The sequence below is a fragment of the Protopterus annectens genome, chromosome 7.part0 (genome assembly GCF_019279795.1).
Source record: "Protopterus annectens isolate FY-2018-M chromosome 7.part0, PAN1.0, whole genome shotgun sequence".
NCBI classification, from domain to species: Eukaryota; Metazoa; Chordata; order Ceratodontiformes; family Protopteridae; genus Protopterus; species Protopterus annectens.
In genome coordinates, this window is record NC_056739.1 from 327,568,612 (window position 1) to 327,594,783 (window position 26,172).

The 26,172-nt window shown below is 42.3% G+C and overlaps 1 protein-coding gene across 2 annotated transcripts in view; it reads left to right on the plus strand.

The window, feature by feature from the left end:
• SORT1 (sortilin 1) overlaps window positions 1-26,172 on the plus strand; it is a 941,002-nt gene that overhangs the window by 562,258 nt on the left and 352,572 nt on the right. For both annotated transcript variants that reach the window (XM_044076883.1, XM_044076884.1), the window contains one exon: window positions 23,513-23,668. In XM_044076883.1, the coding sequence (XP_043932818.1) occupies window positions 23,513-23,668 (156 nt within the window). The remainder of the gene's footprint in view (window positions 1-23,512; window positions 23,669-26,172) is intronic.

Below are 26,172 nucleotides of genomic sequence, written 5' to 3' on the forward strand. Positions count from 1 at the left end.
AGCAAGTTCAGGAGTTGCTCTTAGGAGGCAGGCCTGGATGCACCTTTGTTATTTCGCGGTGGCCTTCAAGTCTTCATTCACTGACGCCCCTTTTTGATGGGTCCTCGTTGTTCGGAACCAAGGTGAAAGACACTCTCACCAGGTGCGGGCAGGAGGGGAAAAACTCTGTCTGCCATAGGAGTCTGTTTTTCCCTTCCCTGTAGGCCTTATCCCAAGGCCCAGAGGGGTGGCAAAATGTGGTTCAAGAAATCACAGAGGTTTTTTCCCGGTGCACAAGGTGAGCCCCCCCCCCTCCAGAGGCAGGGGGAGGGGGTGGTTTAGGGAGACGCCGCCCTAGGGGCAGAGGAGGCCCCCGCAACTTGGGAGACCGCAATTCCTTTCATGGTTCTCCCTACCGCCGCTCCTGATGGGGGGCCCGACTGTGCATTTCCGGAGCCAGTTGGGGGTCGAATCTCATTATACCCGGAGGCCTGGCAAGACATCACCCAGAACCAATGGGTTCTACGAATAATTTCTGGAGGATATGTCATCCCCTTCTCGTCAAATCCCCCTCCAATCAAGAAAATCCCGGATGTTCCACCCAGTCAGAGGGATTATGCAGCTTCAGAAGTTTCAAATCTGCTAGAAAAAGGAGCCATCCAACTTGTCCCCTCAGACCAGATCGGATTAGGGACTTGCTCCAGATTCTTTTTGGTGCCGTAAAGGACAGGGGACCTGAGAACCATATTGGATCTCAGTCAATTGAACACCCCATGTGCAAAAGTCCAAGTTCCGAATGGTCACATTGCAGTCTATTCTCCCATTGTTGGGAAAAGAAGTGCGGATGTGCTCCATCGACCTCAAGGATGCTTACTACCACTTAAAGATGGATAGGGCATCCAGAAGTCACCTACACTTCCAGCTGGGAGCCAGTCATTTTCAGTTTTGAACCCTGCCCTTTGGTCTCACCACAGCCCCCAGGGTGTTTACCAAATGCATGGCAGTGGTGACTGCTCACTTGAGACGTCAGGGATTCCAAGTGTTTCCGTATCTGGATGACTGGCTCCTTACTGCCACCACCAGGCATTTACTACTTCAGACCAGGGACGCTACTATCAACCTATGTCAACAGTTGGGCATCACGTTGAACTGGGAAAAATCTGCCTGGTTGCCCTCACAGCATGTCACTTTTATAGGCGCCGAATTAGACACCATCCTCATGTGGGTATTTCTACCACAGGAAGGAGTCAGAGTCCTACAACAACAAGTTCACGCCTTCCCTCTGAGAAGAGCGAAGGCAAGATGGGTCCTCCAACTGTTGGGGACAATGGCTGCTACAATTATGTTAGTCCCTCTGGCAAGGTACATATGAGGCTCCTTCAGTGGCTGCACTTTGCCCAGTGGTCTCTTCAATGTCTTCCACTTTCTCACCCTATTCTACTCACAGACAGTTGTAAACAGGATCTCAGTTGGTGGCTTCGCACCGACAACCTGAATGCGGGAAAGCCCTTCGTTCCTGCACCCCCGGTTGCCACGGTGACCATGGATGCCTCCCAGATGGGGTGGGGGGGCATTATCTAAGCAGGAAAGTCCAAGGCACGTGGCAAGAGCATAAGATGCATCTGCATATTGATGTCCTGGAGATAAGAGCTGTGCTACTAGCGTTGCAAGCACTTCGGAGTTTTCTTCCTCTCGGGACTATTGCAATCCACTCAGACAATATGCCAGTGGTGTGGTATCTGAACAAGTAGGGAGGAACCAAGTCTTATCCCCTTTGCAGAGAGGCCATGCGAGTGTGGCAGTGGGGGCAGTGTCTTCCCAACGTTTTCTGGTGGCAACGCTTATTCTGGGGAAGTCCAGTGTGATCGCAGACAGGTTAAGCAGAGCTATTCTGTTGCCTTAAGAGTGGTCCCTGAACTGTCAAGTTGCGGAACAGATCTTCCGCAGGTGGGGTCAGCCTTGCTGCGACCTTTTTGCCAGCCCCCTCAATGCCAAATGCAGCAGCTACTTCACATTGATCCCCCCCCCCTCAGGGGGAGTCACCCAGGGATGCTCTAGTCCACAATTGGCCCTCCAGTGTACTATATGCCTTCCCTCCGGTCCCCTTGCTGTCAAAGGTTATTCAGAAAGCGCAATCCTTGGGAAGCAAAATTGCCCCACACTGGCCTCGTCAAATTTGGTTCCCTTTTCTCCATCCGTATCTCATGAACGCTCCTTGGATTTTGGACCCACAACCAGACGTACTGACACACATGTTAGGGCAGCTCCATCCCTCTCTTCGGACCCTCTGGTTGACAGCCTGGCTACTCAACTTCTGTCATTAGTTAGGCTTCATCATTTTTCGCCGGAGGTGGTTCATATCTTATCTTCCTCTCATAAGCCCTCGACCAGGAAGATTTATTACAGCAAATGGAGGAGGTTTTCAATCTGGGCACATGCCAAAAAGATTGACCCTTACACAGCTCCAATTTTGTCTGTATTGGAGTTCTTGTCTATGCTGTTTAACCAGGGTTCAGCGGCCGCAACCATTAAAGTCCAATTGGCGGTGATTTCTACCTTTCATGTCGCAGATGAGCCTAGCCTGATGGCACATAGACTCTGTAAGGCTTTCCTGAAGGGCACTTTGTTACTTCGTCCTCCGGTATCGGAACTTGTTATGCCTTGGGACTTAAACTTTGTTCTACAAGGTCTTACTTCACCCCCCTTTGAGCCTGCAGCCACTTGCGATTTAAAATTCTTATCTTGGAAGACTGTCTTTTTAGTAGCCATCACGTCAGCCAGACGCGGTTCGGAGCTTCAAGCTTTATCAGTCAAACCCCCTTATTTGATTTTTCATAAGGACAGGGTTTCTCTCAGACCGAACCCCTCTTTTCTTTCCAAAGTGGCATCAGTCAGTAACCTTAACCAATCTAAGTGGCATCAGTCAGTAACCTTAACCAATCTATTGAATTGCCAGTGTTTTTTCCCCAGTTCTCAAACAAGGCAGAATTCAAATTTCATCAATTGGATGTGCACAGACAATTACGTTTTTATTTTCACAGAACGAAAGACCTCAGAAAATCTGATCAGTTTGTTTCATTTTTGAAAACAGAATTGGGTCTCCTGTTTCCAAAGTCACTTTGTCCAGGTGGATTTCCAGTTGTATTTCTTTCATTTATTCCTCAGGGGGTAAAAATTTACTGTTCCGGGTGAAGGCTCACTCTACTCGGTCTGTATCTACATCTACAGCTTTTCATGCCAGATTGTCTATGGATGATATTTGTGCTGTGGCTACTTGGGCATCTCCTCACACCTTTGTTACTCATTACAAGTTGGATGTGGTATCTAGGGGCAGGTCTTCCTTTGGTTCTACAGTGCTCAGAAGTATTTTCCACCGAGCCTCCCAGGATCTAGGTGCTGGGGACGCTGTCCCATGGGTAAGAATGTAGGTGAGATTGGACTACATAACATCAAGAAGTCATGTACTCACCATAACGTTCGATGTATGTAGTCCATCTTGCCTCACTTTCTTACTTACCCCCCCCTCCTTCCCCCGTCCTGGAGTATCTGGAGTTTAGGTCTGGTTTCGGAGCTCCCTTCATTCTTAGTTTGTTCTTCCTTTCCTTAGGTTTTGTTATGCATGGATAATGAGTGCTGGTGCTCTCAGCAAACTAGATCTGGGGATAGAGAGCAGTGCAGCATGGGATACCATCTTAGCCCAGCCAGTAGAAAGACTTCGAGCTAAAAAAGTTTGGCCGAGTCGGAGCCGACATTCGGCTCCGAACCCACGGGGTAAGAATGTGAGGCGAGATGGACTACATACATCAAATGTTATGGTGAGTACATAACTTCTTGGTCATGCTAAGTCTGTTTTCAGTGTGCAACTAACAGTTTTGTTTAGCAAATTGTAGCCACTGTTTGTGCTGTAGAATTTGAAAGGAATGTCAGTAGCATAATTCTTACAGTGCCCTTTCTATAGATGATTATTTGGTGCATTTTAAAGGGGATAGGGGTTCTGCACTCCTGAGTGTGCCTTCCTTTGTATGAGATACATTTTAACTATGAACTTGTCAGTATGAGATACCTTTAACTATGAACTTGTCCGTTTGTCAGTCATTCCCTATTGCAATATTACCAGCTTACCAATTTTTTTTTACTGCAACATCAGCGGTTTAATTCTTCAAGGGCAGCAGGCACTGAATTTGTAGGTGAAACACTGAAATGTAAAGTTGTTTGCCAGTAGCAACCTTTTCAATAGTTCGATGTTCGTGTTTCACTGTTGCAGTCATCACTTGTGGGTTATCCCTGCTGGGTAGCTCTCAGCTGGCTGAATACCAGAGTAAAGGATTTCCCTCCTGCATCAGCTGTCCTGAGACTGTGTCTGATGTCAGGTCGTCAGGGCTATAAAGGGTGGCAGCCGAAGCCATTACATCGGTCTTTCTTGCCGTGGAGCCCAAAGCAGAAGCAGTTTTGCGAGTGCGTCGGTCGTTCGTTGCCAGAGTGCGGAAAACCATCTAAAGCTAAGTATCCCATTGGGGAACATGTTCTTGCTTTTAACTGATGTCAGAGAAAGTCAATAATTGTCTCAGTTGCGGAAAGCAGATCCCACACAGACTGCTATTCTCTCTGTGTCACTTGTTTAGGCCCAGACCACGACGTCCCCGGGTGTTGTTTCTGTGCCTTGATTAATGTTAGAACCATAAGAATAAGAGCTGAAATTGTAGTGAGGCATTTTAGTGAGTCTTTTCCTCAATGCGATATAGCGTCGGTCTCTCAACCGGCTACTGACTTACATAGAAAAAAGAAAGACATGGATAAAGATAGGCCTCTAAAAGTTAGGCCCTTTAGCGATTCAAGTCAAAAGTCTGGTGTTTTTCAACTCAGTGCTACAGCTGATAATAGTTAGATGTTCATCGTGTTTCACTGTTGCAGTAATTACACTTGTGTTATCCTACTGGCAGGCGACCTGCAGTCGGCCCGAGTTCCAAAGTCTTGGTCCGGCGTCGGTTGCTATCGCCTCTTCCCTGACGTCAGTGCGCCAGGGGTATAAAAGTTGCAACCGACGCCATTTTTTTCAGTCTTTCTTGCCGCGCAATGCCTGAAGCAAAAGCAGTTTGCAAGTGCCGGTCGGCCGACTCCTGAGATTTTCAAAATTGAGTTTCAGAACCGAAGTCTTCAATAAAGCTAAGTACCCCGTTGGGGAAACTTTTTCTTGCTCCAGACCGATGTCAATAAAAGTTAATAATTGTATTTCTTGTGGGAAGCAAATACCTCATAAGGGCTTTCACTCTTACTGTATTCCTTGCCTAGGCCCTGACCACAACGTCACTAGTTGTCGGTTTTGTGCTAGATTCAATAAATGCACTATTAAACGTCTGTTTGATTTTGCTTTACATTATTTTGGCTGAAGGTTTAATTACATAATGCCGTCGGAACAACCGACGACCAGAATCTATAAAAAATGCAAAGGCAAAGAAAAGAACAGGCATCCGAGGTCCAAAACCAACGACAAAGCCTCTTCTAGGCCAGTCGCCAGAGCCACAGGCCGTAACAGACAGCCACGTGGAGACACCGAGGCCTGTGGAAACTCAAGGTATTGGGCCTACGGAAACTATACCCTCAGATGGGTCCGGAGCCACTGAGCAGGCATCGGCTACTGAGGATGTTTTCAGACCTTCACAGCTTACAATTAAGCCCACTACAGCAGCAAAGGCAAAGTCAAAAACACCATTAAAGACAAGGAAACAAGTACAGCATTCTCCAGAACAGTCATCCATGCCAAAGAAACAGATGCTTAAAATGGCCGAAGACCTAATTACTTTAATCAGGGGTTCCCATCTCCCTCCTGACAAAAGGCCTAGGCAAGACACTGATTATGATTCCTTTGACCAGGTTTCTGTTTCCTCTGACTCCTCTTCTGATCAGGGATATTCTCTCCCTCCCTATGAGGAGTCTGATGCAGAAGGGTCCATACCTTCAGGCTCTCCGCCTGAGGATTATTCTTTTGGGGAAACCCTGCACACCATGAGGGAGCATTTCCATTGGGAGAGCCAGGATTAGTCAGAATCCAAGAAAAGGCTCAGAGACTTCCTTTTATTGCCTCAGCACAGGCCCCTGGCTATCCCCCCCTGTGTTTGATATTGTTGATGTTTTTTCTGAATCCAGTCTGTCTCCTGATTCTTTACCCCCTGCACCAGTCAAGCCAGACAGGTACTACAGAGTCCCTGACTCTCATAAATTTCTTTACAGAAACCCTGCTGCAGACCCAGAAACAATTTATCAGGGTCCAAAAGGGGTTAAGGCTTCCACTGCTAAAAATCCTGTCCCCTCGGATAGGGATTCCAGAGCTCTGGACAGATGGGGAAAAAAAGTTTACACTTCTGCTACTTTAGCTATAAGAGCTTTAAACTGTCAGTTTCACATGCTTAAATACCAACAGTACCTCATGTCATTGTCAAAACAGAAAATGGTTTCAAATACAGAAGGTCCTGACAGTAAGGAAATGCAGGATTTATTGCTTGCAGTTGAACAAGTGGGAAAGCATACTCTGCAATGTGGTTTTGATTCATTAGAGGCTTCTTGTATAGCTGCAGTTACAGGCTGTGTTATTCGTAGGCATGCTTGGTTGCAAGAACAAAGTTTACCTGACCATGTTAAAGTAAAATGATTGGATACTCCATTACAGCATGATACTTTGTTTGGTGTTAAGGTAGAAGAGGTGTTAAAGAAAATGGAGGATAAAGCAAAGTCAATGCAGACAGTGAAAGATTTCTTACAGGTTCAACCACCTAGATTTAGCAGAAACTGGCCTTCATAAAATTGGTCCTTTCCAGTGTCAGACAGGCCACAAAGAGACAGATACAGATGCCCAAGAGGCAGATCTCAGCCCCAAGGCTCCTACCGACCTAAACAATGGGGTGCTTCAGCACCCAAAGGGGGGGAAGACAAATCACAACCTTATAGGAAACAGTCCCAGTGACTTCCCTCTGCAAATGCCAAGCACTTACCTTTTGACAGCACCCCTAGGGGGGAAGCTAGCATTTTTCTCAAAAAATTGGCACATGACCACCCAGGACCAATGGGTGCTGAATATTGTTTCTCAGGGTTACAGGTTCCACTTCCACACGCTTCCAAAATCAAAAGGTATGCCAGATCTGCCACAAAATCAATGGGCAGAGGCACAAAAACAGATTGCTGCTCTTATGGACATGGGAGCTATTCAAAAAGTTCCACAGCAAGAACAGGGACAAGGTTTTTACTCAAGACTTTTCTTAGTACCCAGAAAGGACAAAGCCTGGAGACCAATACTGGACCTGTCAATCCTAAACACTTTCCTGGATGTTCCAAAATTCAAAATGTTAACACTACAACAACTTCTGCCCATGCTGGGCAAGAAGGCTTGGCTAGTTACTTTGGACCTCAAGGAGGCATACTTCCATGTCCCAATCAGACAATCTTGCAGAAGATACCTCAGATTCATAGCAGGCTCAATGCATTACCAATTCTCTGTACTGCCCTTTGGCTTATCTACTGCGCCCAGAGTCTTCACAAAATGCCTGGCACCAGTAATTGCATTTTGCATTCAAAAAGGAATTCAGATATATCCCTACTTGGATGACTGTCTTATTCAAGCAGAGAGCAAGGACATTCTTCTAAAGCATCTGGTGTTTGTAAAAAGATTGCTAATTTGCCTAGGGTACACAGTAAACGAAAAGAAATCAAAACTAGTGCCCTCCCAAGAGATAATATTCCTGGGTGCAAGCTTAAATACAACTGCCCAGATGGCTTATCTCACGCCAGACAAACAAAGGCAACTGACTCATTACTTTCAGCTGATGGCAACAAAAACCCAGCTCCCTGCAAGAAAAATTCTGCAGGCCCTGGGCTACATGGCGTCCTGCATTCTACTAATTTTATATGCAAAACTGCATATGAGGAAACTACAATGGTATCTAAAAAGTGTTTGGACTCAGCATTGTCACAGCCTGGAGACAATCATAACTTTAATTCCCTGCCTACAACAGGAGTTTCGATGGTGGGCCCAGGCCTGTCACCACAACAAGGGACAGCCTTTCTCTTTACCCACAGCCAGGCAGACAATAACAATGGATGCATCGGATTATGCCTGGGGGGCACATATGACAGGAAAATGTATTCAGGGCACGTGGCCCAAGGAACAAATGCATCTTCACATCAATCAAAAAGAGATGCTAGCTGTACAGAATGCCCTGATAGCTTTCAAGGACCTACTACATCCAGGACAACTATTAATAAAGGCGGACAATACCACAGTTATGTGGTACATAAATAAGGGGGCACACATTCCTACCCCCTATGCAGGCAAGCCATGACTTTGTGGAACACAGCACTGACTTATCAAGTACATCTGCAGGCACAATTCCTGCCAGGAACAAAAAGATCACTGGCAGACGAACTAAGCAGAAATCTCAAGGATCCTCACGAATGGAAACTAAATCCACAGGTGTTCAGCATGATAACGAGGAAATGGAGACGCCCAGACATAGATCTTTTTGCCTCCCCTCACAATTACCAAATACAGAAATTCTGCACAAGAACTTATCACTCTCAAGCATGGAAAGTAGATGCTCTATCATTCAGCTGGAAAGGCCTGACAGTCTATGCCTTTCCTCCGATGCCTCTCCTTACCAAGGTACTCCTAAAAGTCAGACAAAGGTCAAAAATTATCCTGATTGCCCCAGACTGGCCACACCAGCACTGGTATCCAATCCTAAAGAGCTTGTCTCAAGGCCCAGCTTGGCCTCTACCTCAAATTCCTCAACTTCTGACACGACAAAACAATCAGATTCTGCACAGTCAACTCAGGACCTTAAATCTGGCAGCATAGCAGATAATGTAGCCACTCAGACTGCACCTCTCTCTAAAGCTGTTATGGATGTTATTTTAGAAGCCAGGAGACCCAGCACTAGGAAATCTTATGCAGAAAAATGGAAGAGATTCTGTGCTTGGAACCAGGCACAAGAGCTCAAACCACTTGTCCCTAATATACCTCAGATTTTACAATACCTAACTGAGATGCTGGACAAAGGCCTATCTTTCTCATCAATTAAAATCCATGCTTCTGCCATTTCAGCTCATTACAATACAGAACCTCCTATTTTTCCACATCCTCTACTACGACAGTACCTCAGAAGGGCAAAAAATATAAGACCCCCAAGGAGAGCACCAGTACCAACTTGGGATCTCAATTTTGTTTTAGAAAAACTCACACTGCCTCCTTTTGAACCAGCCAGCACAGCTGATCTAAAATTCTTATCTTGGAAAACTGCTCTGCTCCTAGCAATAACTTCGGCAAGAAGAGTCTCAGAGTTACAGGCATTAATGGCTGTGGAACCTTTCATCATTTTTCATCAGGACAGGGTCTCACTTAGGACAAATCCAACATTTATGCCAAAAGTGGTCTCCAATGTGGCCTTGAACCAAACCATTCATTTGCCTACTTTCTACCCAAATCCCCAGAATAAAGGGGAGAAACTACTGCACTCTTTGGATATACACATACAGCTACGATTTTACCTAGACGAAACAAAAGCTTTCAGAAAAACTGAGCAACTGTTTGTAGCCTATGCTGCAGGATTACAAGGAAAGCCCATTACAAAACAGAGTTTCAAAATGGATAGGCCACTGCATCCGCTTCTGTTATGCACAGCATGTCAAATCAGTGCCTAAGGGCATTAGGCCTCATTCTACCAGAGCAGCAGCCACTTCAGCAGCTTTTCTCAGAGGAGTACCAACCAAAGACATTTTAGAAGCTGCAACCTGGAGCTCAGTGCACACTTTCACCAAGCACTACCACTTACCTTTCTGCTCTAAATCCAGAGCAGGCTTTGCCACTGCAGTTCTGCAGGGCCTGGTAGCCTCTCCAAATCTAATTTAGACCCAGCCGCCCAACCTCAGCTTTGAGATTCTACCCAAGTGTAATGACTGCAACAGTGAAACACGATGAACATAGTACAGTTGTGTACATACCATAAATGTAGATGTTCGAGTGTATTCACTGTTGCAGTCCAGGTTACCCACCCACCATTCCCCTTTTCATTGCCTGGACTTTTCTGTACTTCTCAACAATATACAACCTATGTGGTGTGTTTGCTTGTAGATGAAGAAAATGTCTATAGTAATATATGCATGTTTTTGGCATCATTTTACCTTTCCAGCCTTCCTATCTGGAGGCACCTGACATCTGGGGAAAGAAAAACTGAAGAAAATGGCGTCGGTTGCAACTTTTATACTCCTCGCGCACTGACGTCAGGGAAGAGGCGACAGCAACCGACGCCGGACCAAGACTTTGGAATTTGGGCCGACTGCGGGTTGCCTGCCAGCAGGATAAACCCAAGTGCAATGACTGCAACAGTGAATACACTCTAACATCTACATTTATGGTAGGTACACAACTCTACTTTCTCTTTAATGTGGAATTATTCAGATGACTTTTACTTCTACAGAGATTGTGCTTATTGACTGATATTGGTGGATTGTAATGACAGATGTCTGAGTGGTCTTTTATGGTTGAAATTTTCTTTAATTGTTAGTTCTGTCATTATTGATTCATACATTTTCATTGCTTACTGAAAGAATGTTCAAAACTACAAATTTAAAATGCATTCTAACAAGTGGTGCTGTGTTGTACAAGGAATATAGTTTAATATAATCAGGAAGGTGAATCAAAGAACACACACATGTATGCATGGCTCTAAAAATGTGTGAAAGGAGCCTATGGTTTGAAAACAGCCCAAAGGTAAACTTAATCCTCTACTGGCCAGATGCATTTTCTTTGAATGTGAGTTTTAATGCCATTTCAAGGCCAGAGAAGTTTGCTGCTCTTGCTAAGTCTATTTTTATTGTGAGACTGTACTGTTTGTTTAGAAAATGTCTGTTAGTGTTTGTGTTGTTTTATTTCAATATCTCTAGTCATTGTAGAAATAAATAAACCATTATGCATACTGACAGGTTTGAACAGTGTTTACGGTAACTGGGGAGAAATAGCCAAGTAGTGCAACACTGGAATGGCTGAGAAGAGGGCTGCTGTGGGGACCCCAACTTATTATTCTGCCTTGGGCCCCATTTGACCTTGATCTGGCTCTGCTGCTAGGGATGGACATCAAAAGATTGGATTGCAGCTTTATTAAATTGCTCACTAGGTACTGAGAAAAATGCACTGTTGCTGCTGTGTTTGTGGAGCAGACAGAGACCCCACAAACTGCATATGCAGAAATAGATATTGGCTATTGTATCTGTCCGTTACATCAAAATCTGAGGTTAATACAGGAATAGAAATGACACAAAACACCAAGGCTCAAACTTAACTTATTAATTTATTAAGCAAAACTTTTCTTAAAGTACAGTAAGGCTAAAACTAAATAAACAAAAACTAATAAATCATGTACTTACAAGCATATGCATAAACAAAATCATCTTTGCCACTGATAGGGAAACTTCAAATCCTATCCAGTGCAGCTATCTGTTCAGTCAAGGCAAGGCCGACACTGGCGAAATGTCTCTAAGCTCAGTTCAGGCTGGTGCTGTGATCAAATCCGGATGCTGATGATGATTTTCATCTTAGCCTTTGAGCTTTTATAGTCTTTTTGAGTTGGCAGAATATTGTAGAAAGATCTGACATTACAGGCTCATCATGAGCTGATGGAATATTTTAGAAAATTACACATCATTTCCTAAGTTGTAAACAAGTCTAGTAATGTCTGGTCCTGTGCCCTACTTCCCTTTTTCAGGGAACAGTTAGCTCACAATCTTGTGATATAGTTCCTCTTTGAAATCCCCACATTCTGGTAAACATCTTTTAAGCTGATAAACAACTTATAGGTTAACAAAAGTTCAATGATACCAGTAATCAGTGAGCAAGGCCTGCTCTTAAGCATATTGTATTGTTTCAGTATTAGCAGCATATAGTGAGGTAGTGGCATATCAAGAACTAGCAATAATCAATCTGGCAATAATTAAACATACACAGTGATACGTGGCTCGAGGCATAGCAAAACTGGTAGGCTGTGTGGATCCGTCACAGGCCACCCCTTGCATCGAAAGCAACGACGCTGTGTATCCCTTATAATGGTTAAGACTGACAACATCAGTTTGTACCTTCTCATCACCTTACAATAAATGCAGCATGATATTATGCAAAATAACACAGAGATTATTGTGGTCAAAAGTAAAGGATGCAATAACAAATTAAACCACACTGAAGCCTTAGATGACCACATAAAAACATCATACCAATGTGAAACAGTTATATCCTGTATTTCATTTGCAATTTTACAATGGTACCTTTATCCTTAATCATTTTAATCACTGTTTGATGCGCATCATTTAGTGTTTTATTTAACAGTTGCAACACTGTTTGTCCTTCCTGCTTAATCTGTTGAAAGTCCGGGTGGACTAGAGATGGCCACTTAAAAGTATGTAATGGTTCTATGCTAGCATTAAATGTGACGTCCATCCATCTAGTCAGTCTAATCAATTCTCCAGTACAAAAATCAATAATTGCATGGATATTACTTTTACAGTATGCTCCACTAGTTGTGATCATTCCATCACTCCAGGCTAATTTACAGGAGGATATCACACAAACAGTGGTACCATTTAGCTGGTAGACGTCTGTACCATTTACTACATACCTGTGCCAGATACATTCCCCAGTTCCATTATGTAAGCATGGGTGAGGCTTCCTCTTCACTATCATGCATACCCACCCCTGGGGCCAGGTTTCACAACTTGTCACATCAACGGGTACATCATTATAATCAATTAAAGTGGATTCAATTTGAGGTACCCACCAATTATTTCCAAATTGCAAGGGCAATGTAACAAATGGACAGACCTGCTTTGTTCCTTTTTACTAGCAAGATAGTCAAAAATCAGTATACAAGACTTATTTTCACATGTAAAATCTATTGGCTTTAACCACTGATACAGTTGCAGTTCCTTTTGCCAATGGGCTGCCTTTTTAGCCCCCCAAGTTTGAGTGAATTGCAAGTATTGCTGGTTGGCAGCCAACTGAGATAAAATACAAAAAGTCTGATTTACTTCTGCTGTGAGGTTATCTAAAATCTGTTCTGTATATGTATTTGTATGTTCAATCCACCTCCACAAGACAGTTTGAGTTAAAATACTGTCTACAGTTCTTTGTCCCAACTCGGGATCATGGTTTGCTAGTAGCTTAAAGGCCATATTTAGGTCAGTGCCCAAACGGCTCAACTTGCTACGTAGGGTATCTATATCTACACTGTTTAGGAATCCAGTCCCTGTGCCGACTGCACCTAGTGCAGTACCAAGAATACCTGTTACATCGCGTTTATTTCTTCTATATTTGTAATGTTTGTATTTGATATGCAAAGAATCAACTGGCCATAATTGTGCAATTTTACAATGTGGATACCTGGTGGTAATATCCACTGCTGACATGTTAACTATCATTTTAATACGTTGTATAATTCTAGCGCTACTTACAGTTTTACATCCTCTGGTATATCTTACCACATGTCCTAAACCATTAAATACAGTCGAACTATTGTCCATGGCATATATCTCCAAGTCCGGAGATAGGGTTTCCGCAGTGTCATTTTCCCTTTGAAATTCAGCTATGCAGGAGGAATCTAATGGAGACTTAGCTAAAGAAAATCCCGACTCGTTTAACCTTTGGTACAGACCTCCAAAAGGGTTGGAAACACATTTTTCAGGATGTCTATCACAGTTCAGTCTACATACAGTTGTAATGTTTTCCGTCTGAGTGATGCTCCAGGTTAAGGCAGGCTTCGGTGTCACTGCATATAAATGGTGTCAAATTTGCAACATCTTCCCCTTCGAATAGAGGGACAGGATCAAGACAGTTATATGGCCCCTCTAAGTGCTGTCGTCGGAAAAGGTTGGCTCCTTCCCAAACAGTGGCAATAATCTATGGAGAGGAAAGTACAATGGTTGTTTAGCAGAATCAAGTAATACTAAAACAGTATCACCAGGTCCATCACAAATTACTGTCCCATGTTCATTTGGCTGATTGGGTGTGGTCACTATAACTTTCATTCCCAGCCATTTGCTTGGTTTAGTATCACAGTCTTGTAGTAGAATAACAGCATCTTGGTGCATACAAATTTCTACTAAAGGTTGTCCTTTCTGAATCATTTGTGTCTTGTTATCTAAATTGATAGCCTTCACTATCACTTCTCGTTCTGGCTCCCATAATGTAAAAACCTCCCAACTTTCACCTAATAGCCCTTTTGCCCACAGTGCCAATTTTCTGGGAGAAAGAGTTTCCAGCCTGTCTCAACTAATGCCATATTTTGTGCTGGCACCCTTTGTTCAGTCAATGCACATAGCCAGAATCGAGTTTGATCAGTATTTGTCAGAAGAGGGTATATGGCATTCGGATTCAGCTTTTCTATTTTCAAAACACAGCAGTTAGATCGAATGTCACTCATATGCATTTGCAAGGGAGTTCCTTGATGCTTTCGGGGTCTGTTATTCAGCTGACTCACAGCTAATTCTAGTACCTTTGCCCAGCCTCGCAATGTTCCATCATTCGTATTCTTTCAATTTTTCTTTAAGGAGCCCATTATACCTTTCAATTAAACCAGCAGCTTGGGGATGATATGGGATATGCAGTACCCATCGAACTCCATTTTCCTTTGCCCACTCTTGGACCTCTGCTCCGGTAAAGTGGCTGCCTTGGTCACTTTGGATTTCAGCGGAATCCCATATGTCACACATAATTTATTCAATCCTTTTAACACTGCTTGCTGGTTTGCCTTTTGCATGGGGATACCATTAGTAATCCTGAATAAGTGTCCACCATCGTTAGGCAGTATTGCTGGTTTTGATCCAGTGGTAAAGGACCAATAAAGTCTATTTGCCAGATTTGTGCTGGGCGGCTGCCTCTGTGAATGTGCCCGCATGCTTCTGCTTGCAGTTGCTTCTGTTTATTTCTTTGACAAATTTCACACTGTTTTATAACATCCGTAGTTATTTCCTTATTTAACTGCATACCATGCCTCCGGGCCCATTCTATCGTCGCATCTCTTCCCAAATGTCCACTCCGATCATGGGCCCATCTTGCCATACTGGCACTTTCGGCTTTCTCTTCAGTAACACGTACTGCGGCCATCTTATCTACCTGCTGGTTATGCCTCCTTTCATTTGTTACAAGTGATGCATGGGCATCTACATGTCCAACACTGATTTTGCATTGTTGAGCTTTTTCCCAAATCCGTTGCCAATCTTCTGAACCTCCCCACAGAGGTCTGCCATGGATCTTCCAATCCTGTTGCTGCCAGGCAGGTAACCAGGTCGTCAGCCCTTTATAAACTGCCCAGCTGTCAGTATAGATGTATGCTTCGTCCTCCGGTGATAAACTATCGATGACCAGGGCAACAGCTCGTAATTCTGCCTGATTATTTGAACCGGCAGTACCTTCGTCAAATAACACAGTTTCTGTTCGTGGGCAATAAGCCACTGCAGTCCAGGTCCTACCATTTGATCCAATTTTGGCAGAACCATCAGTAAACCATGCAAATTTTTGTTTTCTGCGTCTAAATTATCAAATGGTAATGCTTCAGTTATTGGAGACTGTGGGAGCTCATATCGCTGTTGTTCTATCGCATCAGCATCATCCAGAATTACCAGTCCAGCCAACTGTTGTTGTACCTGAGACACCCCAGGCATGATGTTGGCCCTTTCCTGTAAATACCACTTCCACTTTTGTACAGTCAAAGATTGTGCTATCAAGGTTTTCATTAAGGTATTGTCTCGTAACCACCCCTGGATTGGGTAGTCTATTTTAACTGTCACTGTTTGTTGTTTGGTTATCCCTTCTACATGAATCAATGCTGTGTACACCGCCAGTACATGCTGCTCAAGGGGGCTGTATCTCACCTGCTCTCCAGTTAGGGATTTGGACCAAAATCCCAAGGGTCTCTTTTTCCCAGTGTCATCCTTCTGCCACAGCCCCCAAGACATAATATTATTGGCAACTGTTACTTCAAGGACAAAAGGTTGTTGTGGATCAACTGGGCCCAGCCCCACGCTCTGCTGTAGAGCCTTTTTTGCTTCTTCAAAAGCCGTTTGTTGCTTGGGACCCCATTGAAAATCACATTTTTCCTAGTTACATAGTGAATGGGTCAAAATCAGTCCAAGATGAGGTACAAATGCTCTCCAAAAGCCCATTGCTCCCAAAAGGCCTGTGCCTGTTGTTTCGCTTTTGGGACTGCAATTTTCTGGATACTCTCAGTGCTGCTGCAGGAATTTCCCTTTTCGCTCCGTTCCAAATCATACCAAGGAATTTTACTGATGTCCCTTGTTGTGTTTTATTCTCATTTATAGCCCACCCTCTGTTCTGAAGGTGCTGCACTACAGTCTTTAATGCGGTCTCCACCTCAGATTTTTGTCCAGTAATCATTATGTCATCAATGTAATGACAAATAGTCACTTTGTCTAGCTGTAACTTGGCTAGGTCTCTAGCCACTAGTCCATGACACAGGGTAGGGCTGTGCAGATATCCTTGAGGTAACACTTGGAAGGTATACTGCCTCCCCTCCCAGGTAAAAGCAAACTGGGCTCTGCTTTCTTCTGCTATCGGAATGGAGAAGAAGGCATTTGCCAAGTCCAAAACTGCATGATATGGTCCAGCAGAGGAAGACAATCTTTCCACGATCGTAACAATGTCTGGAACAGCTGCCGCTAAGGGTGGGGCCACCTTGTTCAGACCTCGATAATCTACAGTCATTCGCCATGATCCATCAGGTTTCCTTACTGGCCACACCGGACTGTTGAATGGACTCACTGTTGGCTCAAGTATGCCAACCCGAAGCAGTTCTTGGATCGTCTCAGTAATTTCAGCGTGCCCACCTGGGATACGATATTGTTTGATGTTCACTATTGTTTTAGGCGTGGGAATACAAAGCGGTTCCCACTTAGCATTGCCTCGAACTACAGCCTTAACTGCGTTGACTGAACAATGCCGCACTCCAAACCTAAATGGCCCTACAGTGGTTTCCAAAGTTCTACCCTTTAACACATCTATTCCTAAAATGTGTTCAGGTACTGGAGCTATCACTGCTTCAATGTAAATAGGAATACCATCCCCAAAAGCTATCTTAATCTTGGTTTTGGTACCTAGTGTCTTTGCCCCTCCATAACCATCAATTTCTACATATTGTCCACGAAATCTACGGGGGTTGCCTGCAAAAATGGTTACTTCTGATCCTGTGTCTACCAGAGCCATCACATGTTGTGGCCCTCCCTCCAAAAATGGTAAAGAGTGCGTAAGGCGTCGGTCCCCAGGTGTAATTGCTCTTACTGTACCCCTAGCTACTGGGGACCCGCCTACTAGTCAATTTGTCTCTGTTTTTTCGACCGGGGTTCTCCATTCCTTCCCTCCCCAGTCTCTCTCGTCATTAAATTCCCCCTTTTGCCACTGTGCTAGCTCCTCATCAGTAGGGATGTCAGGATATAATTGATTCCATCCTACCTTCCCTTCAGTGGTACTCCTGGTTGGACTTTTGTAGGGGTTTGCTTTTACTTTCAGAACTTGAACCTTTTTCTTTTTGTTTCTGCTTCCACTTTTTATATAATTCTTCAGTAGCTATCCCATCTATTTCCACAGCTCCAACCCCCCACCTCAACAGATCCAGAAACATTTGCTTTCTCGTAACCTTTTCTCCAGATTTATCTTTTGATTTCTCCGCATTTGCCTTTCTAGCTCTTCTCTGTTCTTTTCTTCCACTAATTCTGCCATTTGATTTAGAGTGGCTATTACGTCCCATATCTGCTGACCTACACCACCTGCCAGGGCAGCCATCAGCTGCCCCTTCCACCACTGTGGTGCATTTTTGATTAATTTGCTCCTCATATTACTAGTCATAATTTGTGCATCTGGCCCTCTCGGAAGCACCAATACACCATCCCTCAATTCCATTGAGTAAACGGCAGCCAACATAGCCATTTCTCTTAACTGCTGTATGGCCTCTGCTATTGTTTTCCAAGGCTTATGTTCATCAGCTACTGCTGTAGCATCTGGCCAAGTAGCCGCGTAAGCCGAGGCTAACCACACCACCAGTGTATTCACCTGGGAATCACCATGATCTATATTGTTTACTATTTGCTTTAGGCGTGGGTGAAACACCAGACATGCACACTGGTGCATCTCTTCAGCATTTAGAGACACCACTTCTCCCCGTGTCCCAAACCCGAAGAAACCACGCCAAAACAGTTTCCCCTGGCCTTTGCTTATAGATTTGGATTATATTCAATAATTCAGCTTGCGTATAACTCCGCACCTCCACCCATTGTTGTGGTGCTGCCCCTCCAGTCCACTGTCCCTTTTTCTCAATAACTGGGCGCGCCTCCACTGACGGAGGATTTACTATTTCAAAATCACTATCACCCTCATCTGTTGAGGGGAAATCACCTTCCCACTTCTCAGGATCAAACTCTGCCTTACACAGCAAAGCACGAACCCGAGGCCTTGAGGGTGGATGGCGTTGTCTTCTCCCATTTCGTTGTCTACGCTGTTGTATTATCCGAGTAGCTAAAGTCACTGAATTAGATTTCCAGTGCTCAGCTTCCTCCCCTACTTTAACAAGTGCCATGTTTGCCTTCTCCAAGGCATCTCTATCTAATCTATGTGTGTGTGTGAGTTCTTTACATCGCTCTTCTAATTCTGAAACTTTTTCTTTTAGTGAGTCTACATCTCTGTCTAATTCCTGAATTGCTTCAAAGAACAGCCATCCGGCTGCCCCTACCCCTCCTTCACCTTTTTTCCCTTATCATCCAATTTTAACCCTTCTAAAGCTCTAGCTAGGCTATCAGGATCTGCCTTAGGTCTTTCCTGCAGGGGTTTTGGAGAAGGAGGAGGAGAAACTTGACTCAATACCTTAGCAAGAGGATCCCACTTCCCAAATAATGCTGTCAAAGTAGCATCAACACCCAACTTATTTGGGGTGCTTAATGCAACATCCTTCTTACCTATACCTAGGTGTTTTAAAGGAAAAAACATTGGTTGTTGTTGTGACATCTCTACTGCAAACCCCAGATCCGGCCGACTACGCCAAGTGTATCTGTCCGTTACATCAAAATCTGAGGTTAATACAGGAATAGAAATGACACAAAACACCAAGGCTCAAACTTAACTTATTAATTTATTAAGCAAAACTTTTCTTAAAGTACAGTAAGGCTAAAACTAAATAAACAAAAACTAATAAATCATGTACTTACAAGCATATGCATAAACAAAATCATCTTTGCCACTGATAGGGAAACTTCAAATCCTATCCAGTGCAGCTATCTGTTCAGTCAAGGCAAGGCCGACACTGGCGAAATGTCTCTAAGCTCAGTTCAGGCTGGTGCTGTGATCAAATCCGGATGCTGATGATGATTTTCATCTTAGCCTTTGAGCTTTTATAGTCTTTTTTGAGTTGGCAGAATATTGTAGAAAGATCTGACATTACAGGCTCATCATGAGCTGATGGAATATTTTAGAAAATTACAGATCATTTCCTAAGTTGTAAACAAGTCTAGTAATGTCTGGTCCTGTGCCCTACTTCCCTTTTTCAGGGAACAGTTAGCTCACAATCTTGTGATATAGTTCCTCTTTGAAATCCCCACATTCTGGTAAACATCTTTTAAGCTGATAAACAACTTATAGGTTAACAAAAGTTCAATGATACCAGTAATCAGTGAGCAAGGCCTGCTCTTAAGCATATTGTATTGTTTCAGTATTAGCAGCATATAGTGAGGTAGTGGCATATCAAGAACTAGCAATAATCAATCTGGCAATAATTAAACATACACAGTGATACGTGGCTCGAGGCATAGCAAAAACTGGTAGGCTGTGTGGATCCGTCACAGCTATAGAAGTCATAGGCCTAAATTTGCAACAATATAATATGCAAAGTTTTTGTTTTTAAAAATTACAGTTACCCAGAAACTTTATAATTGTTACATGGACGTGTTCAATATTACGGTTCCATTGAGGTCTTATTTCATAACACTATACATCCACAGAGATGCCGTCAGTTTCTGTACTACAGTGTCTAATACAGCAGAAGGTCTTGGTTATTCACACATCAGCAGATATACCCCTAGAGCTCTGACCTCTGAGTTTGTACTCCCCTGCAATAAAGCCTGTGGGTGTCCATGCTCACTGGCCTATCACTCCACAACATTGACTGCATCAGCATTGGCACAGTTTGCTATTCCTTCCCTTGTTATGCAGCATCAGCTGAAAATTTGTACTGGTTTCCTATGGAAGGCTCCAAAGTATTTTCATATGGCAACTGATCAGATGTTTCCTGCTCCAGTGGTTTCTCCTTAATTTGGGGATCCATTGCTCTGTCCTGCTGTCATCTTATCAGAGTTAGATTTTCTAAGTCCTTCACATTGCAGGTAATACACAACCTCAGTTTCTTTTTCTTTTCCTCTTTGTTTTCTTATTTTTTGTATTGTAAAATTTTCCATGTTCAGATGCCTTTGCCTGTATTTCTTTTCAAATATCTTTGGTACTGCTCTTTATGTATCAGTTTTGTTTTCCCCTTTGCCCTAAGTATTACACCATATTAAATCTCTTTCTTTCCCATGTTCATATTTCTTCTTCAGATGTCTCCTGCTCCTCTTGTTTCTACTTACTTGGGAGACTCATCATTCCATCATGCTGTGATATAAACTGTGTTAGACTTTCTACGCTAAATCCTTTGCTTCTCAGGCACTCCTTAACTTCTACTTCTACTGTACTAATCTTCTGTTCTATACCCCCTCTTTGTGATCTTACTTTTTTGTTTTATGAAATTTTCCATATCGTAATGCCTTTGCCTGAATTTCTCTCTAAATATCTTTGGGGGCTGCCTTTTTTATTTGATTAATTTGACTTTCTCCTTTGCATAAATATTGCACCATATCAGATCTCTTTCTTTCCCATGTCCAAATTTCTTTTTTGTCTAGATTTTGTTCTTTATATTTTCACGCTTCCTCAGTCACTTCTTTTTCAAACATCCCAAAGTTTCTTGGTCTAATAGTTTTCTTAAATCTGTTGTATTAATGAACACACATTTATATTTGAAGATTCTGACAGTTTTTTCTTGTGCAAGTATTTTTCTTTCCTCTAATCTCTCTCCATCTTTTTGTATATCTTCTGTCTGGAAATTCTGGGCTTACGTAATAGTAACAATACATAATTTTTTTTCTTATCCTCAACAGTCGAGTCCATCAGTTTTTGTAGACTACTACTCCTACAACAAGGGGGCCATCCTCACTCTGGGCCTGGCCTAGCCCCACTGTAGGAATATTTCTGTGTCTTGAATATTCTACATTGTCATTTTGTCCAGTCCTGTCATCAGTGTGCCTATCAGGATTGGGTACTTTTTTATCCTGGGTCTTGTGCACCCAGCTATCTTTTTTATTTTTAACCTATTTCTGTCCATGATGTATGCTATATATGTAGGGTGACTCAGTGGTGCAGCAGTTAGCATTGTTGCCTCACAGCAAAAAGTTGTCGGGTTTATTTCTCGACCGGAATGTCTTCTGTGCGGTGTCTGCATATCCTCCCTGCATTTGCAAGGGTTTCCTTTGGGTGCTCCGGTTTCCTCACTGGGCCTTCACTGAAAATGGTCTCTCTCTCTCTCTCTCTCTCTTTCTCTCTCTCTCTCTCTCTCTCTCTCTGTGTAGATGTATATATCAGTCATCTTGTTGAGATTTAAAACGGGGTCCACCTCGTGAATGTACTCACCAAGACTTGAGGGTTAATTTGTTTCCATCAATACTACTTTCCTTTGCTTGCTGACTTATCTCTCCATTCAGACTCCCCTGTTAGCTCTATCAGATATTAACATCTCCACATCTAAACCCATCTTTGGAAGGGTTCTGTTTCAGCTGCTACTTGATCATATTTTAAAACACCATGCCAGACCACGCACCAGTAATACTTAAACATGCTGGGTAATGTAAAAATTATCCATCAACATTTTCCTACTTCTGTTTTTAAAAAGAAGAATTTAAGGAATGGGTATTGCTGTATGTGAATTGGGATTATTAGGGAAGACAGAACTTACTTCGGAAGGGATAGCTAGTGATTGCAGTAAAATGAAAATGGAGTTTTAAAAGCCTGGCAGAAATAAGAGAAAGAGATGACGGAAAGTAGTAGCAGGGATGATTTAGACTCTCTCGTTCAAGTATTTCAGAAGACTGGGAATAACCAAGAACAAAAGGAACAATTGCAGAGTGCTAAAGGAAAACCGAGACCATTTAGATAATATGTGTAATTTTAGAAGTGGGGGGGGGGGTTACTGTTCAATAACTTCAGGCAGCAGAAAAATAATAGAAAAAGGTGTAGCCAAACTTAAGGATCTGTTGACAAGAAAAATAAACTGCGATCTATAGAGATAGTACAGATGTTTTGGGAATTTAATGAAAATTTGTATATGCCAAATAAATGGGGGGACCCCAGGAAAATGCACAAAAGGATGTATTTATGGAAGAAGATGAGACTGAACAATTTAATAGCTAAGATAGGATACGATCAGACAAAAACAATTATGTGTAATCAATCAATAGGGAAGTCTCCAGGAAAATAAAACGATGTCGTATGGAAATTTGGAAGCCAGGAGAGAAGAAATTCATGAAGTACTCTGTTAAAGGCTTTTGGCCGAGGCGCTAGAGATTTCTAAGCTGGTGTTCTAAATAAATTCCTACTACGGAGTTGCTGGATTGCTGTTTGTGGTTTTTAAGAAATTCATAAAGATTTGGAAAGTTTTATTTAATATTTTTAAAGGTGGGTGGGGTGGAGTACCAGGATCTTGGAAGACAGCTGTAGGCTGCATGATCCAATAAAAGTAAAAAAAAAAAAACTCTTCAAATCCAGCTTCATATATAGAGACATTTAAATTTTAAACCATGTTTATAAAGTGCTTGAACTACTTAAGAGAATAACAGAAGGCGTTACCAAATTTGATGGATATGGATCATTGTGGTTTTGTGGAGGGGAGGGAGACATTTGATAACATTAATAGAACAGTGATGATCTAGAGGGAAGTACAGTTTAAGAAAACACGACTACTGTTGGTGGGTGTTGATGCAAGGAAAGCATTTGATAGTCAGGATTTTTATGAGCAGCACTATGGTAATGTTTTGTCTTCTGATAGAATAATAGGGTTAACAAGGAGGGACCTGAGGCCAGAATTAAGGCGGAAGGGATTCTGTCTGATAAGTTATGTTCGAACAATGGAACCTGGCAGGGATGTCTTCTTTTTTCACTTTTATTTGCTTTGTATGTTGAGCCATTGGCAAAGAAAATAGTCAAATGTGTGTTCTTGGTAATTAACCATTGTACATGAGGAACTTGTAAGCTGCAATCATTTACCAAGTGTGTAGAATATCAAAGCAGCAGTCTTTTATAGCCATTATGTGCATAAATCATGGATAGAAAGCCATTTAAGGTGTTGAAAGCATTGGTTTTAATTTTGTCCTAGAGTACATTTCTCAAGGACTTATTGTTTTGCCATTTCTTTTTTTTATTCAGATACTGGTTTTGGCACAATATACGTCTCTGATGATCGAGGATTGTTATACTCCAAGTCTCTAGAACGGCATCTCTACACAGCAACTGGAGGTGAAACGGATTTTACAAATGTGACTTCACTGCGTGGCGTATACATTACTAGTGTACTGTCAGAGGGTAAGATAATACTTTTAATATGTTTGCTGTATGTGACACGGATTGCCAGATCTGTGTGCTACCATTATCTAAATGACCCATTTTCATTATGGTAGAGGTTAGTATGTTGTTCCAGTTTTTGGAAGGAAAGCATTAAGAGTATGTAGAAAAACGGTCCATTTCAGTGGTGTGATAATAAAGATAAAGCACTTTAGAGATGCCTATAGTTAATGTCTTAAAAGTTAATCATAGCAGGCAGTTTTATACTTTATTTCTGAACGATTGCACTGAACTTGGATTGCTCTTCTGTTTGGACAGTGTATTTCAGACCACCCAAAAAACTGCTAAGGAAAATTGTAACAGTAGATCATGGACCAGAACCCTTGGCAGTTTTATTTAGTGGTGGTTTTGGGTGACCACCTGCGATCCAAAATCTGCTGGGATGCAGGATCCCCTTTAATATTATGCACTGGGACATCTAGATAATGAATATAGCATATTCATCTGTCCATCTTGTTTAGTGGAAGGCATGTTCTGCTGTTGCTGTCCTGTATGTGCTTGTCCATCTAGTTGTGACTCTGATTTTTGAGTGCTGTTTTGCTTGGTACACATCCACCTTTAATTTTCAACGTTTAAACAGTGACATGGGCACAAATATGGTTATAAAAAAAAGAAAAAAACACCACATTTTTCATGAGTTTCATGCATTATGCATACAATTTATTTTTTATCATTCACTCCAACATTTCATAAATTGCTGAAATCATGCCCTCTCTTAAACGCTCTTCTTCCTTCTAGAGCATTATTCTGTTCGTTCCCACAAACTGTTTATTTCTGTGTAATTTGCACCTTCATTTTTCCTCCAATTCTTTTATCTCTTAGAATATTCAGTACTTCAGTTGCAGTTGGTTTAGATTTTGATTTCAGTTTTCTAGTATTTGCTTTTATGACGGCCAGTCGCATTAAACTTGGAAAGGCCTTACTATGTATAGATGATTAAGATCTAGTACCCCATCTCAGAAGAGTAATTGCCTTAGTAAAATAATTTACTTCCCTACACTTCTGGCAAAGTACTCACGAGTGACATTTGAACACGTTTCAACTTGTGACATTCCTAAGAGACATGTTTCCAGTTGCCTCAGTCTTACCCATCATACCTCCAGAAATTGCTAAACTCAAATCTGATTGGGGTATAAAAATACCGATGCAAACACTTCATGCAGAAATCTCCAAAGTTTGCATACTTGGGAGCCATGATGTCCTCTCACTGTTGGCTGTGTGTATTTCCTTTCCATTCCGTCTTCCCAGTCTTTTTTAACTTCTTTTGATTGTTTTTTGTCATTATTTAGCAGTTTGTATACCCTGTTAACATACCTCTCAACTCTCCAGATTTTAGCAGAATGTCCAAATTTTAGCCTCATATTTTTGCTCTGTTCTTCATAATTTTTTTTTTGGCAAATCATTGAGGATTGAAGTCAGAAAATGACAGGCATTTGAGTTTTGGACTTCACACCCTTCGTAAAATGCATGCAAATGTAAAACCTGTTATTTTGTCAACTTTCTAAGTTTGTTAGAGCAATATTTAAACATTGTCCCTATTTTGGGCCCATGTCCCCCATTATTTATGGCTTTGTCCAGATTTCTTGCTGTAAGAGGTATGCTTGTTAATAATGCCTTTTTTAACAGCAGCGTCTGTACTTGTCTCAGCTGAAAGCTCATCCATAGCTGGTCTTTCACTCCCCTTTGCCTGTACTCTGCTGCCAATCCCTGATGAGGAATAACCATGTCTAAACTGCAGTCCAGACTTCTACCTGACCTCATTCCTCTTCTCCTTCCCTAGTTGTTTGCTCCCAGTACCCTTCTTTGTTTGCTTATCTTCAGTGAAGTCTAGCTCCCTCTTGCCTATCTTTTTATGCCCCTGCGTACATTCATCCCTATTGGTAAAATCTCATTTCTGCATTCCTGTGTTGGTTTAGTCCTTACAAGGCTTTTCTGATGTAGTGCCAGGATTCTCTTTGTTCAGTGTATATTAGAACATCTAGGTTATTAATGAGTTAATGCAGTGTAATAGGCTAATGATCACTAGGGCCTTTTTAAGCCTAGCCATGCACCCCAAATCTCTAACAAGTTGTGGTAGTTAAACTGTGATTTGTACACACACGTTGTCATAGCAAGGTAAAAAGGAATTTTCATTTTAAAAGACTTGCATTATTTTATTCTCGTGCGTTAGAACATACTCCTACACTTTTCAGGGCTTACCAACTTATTTTATTTATTTGAACATTATTTTGCATATATTTCCAAATGCATTGTTTATTTTAAAGAAAATTGCTTCCTCCTCTGTTAATGTTTCCATCTCTTTATCTTTTATTTCCTTTAGAATATGAAGGAATTTGTTTACAGTTAGTTTAATCTTTGATTTCCATTTTCGTATTATAGCTTTTTGTGGCTGCTAATATCATTAAACATAATAAGGCATTACTTATGTCTCAGTAATTCCAAACTTAGAGCCACCAACTCGTAGC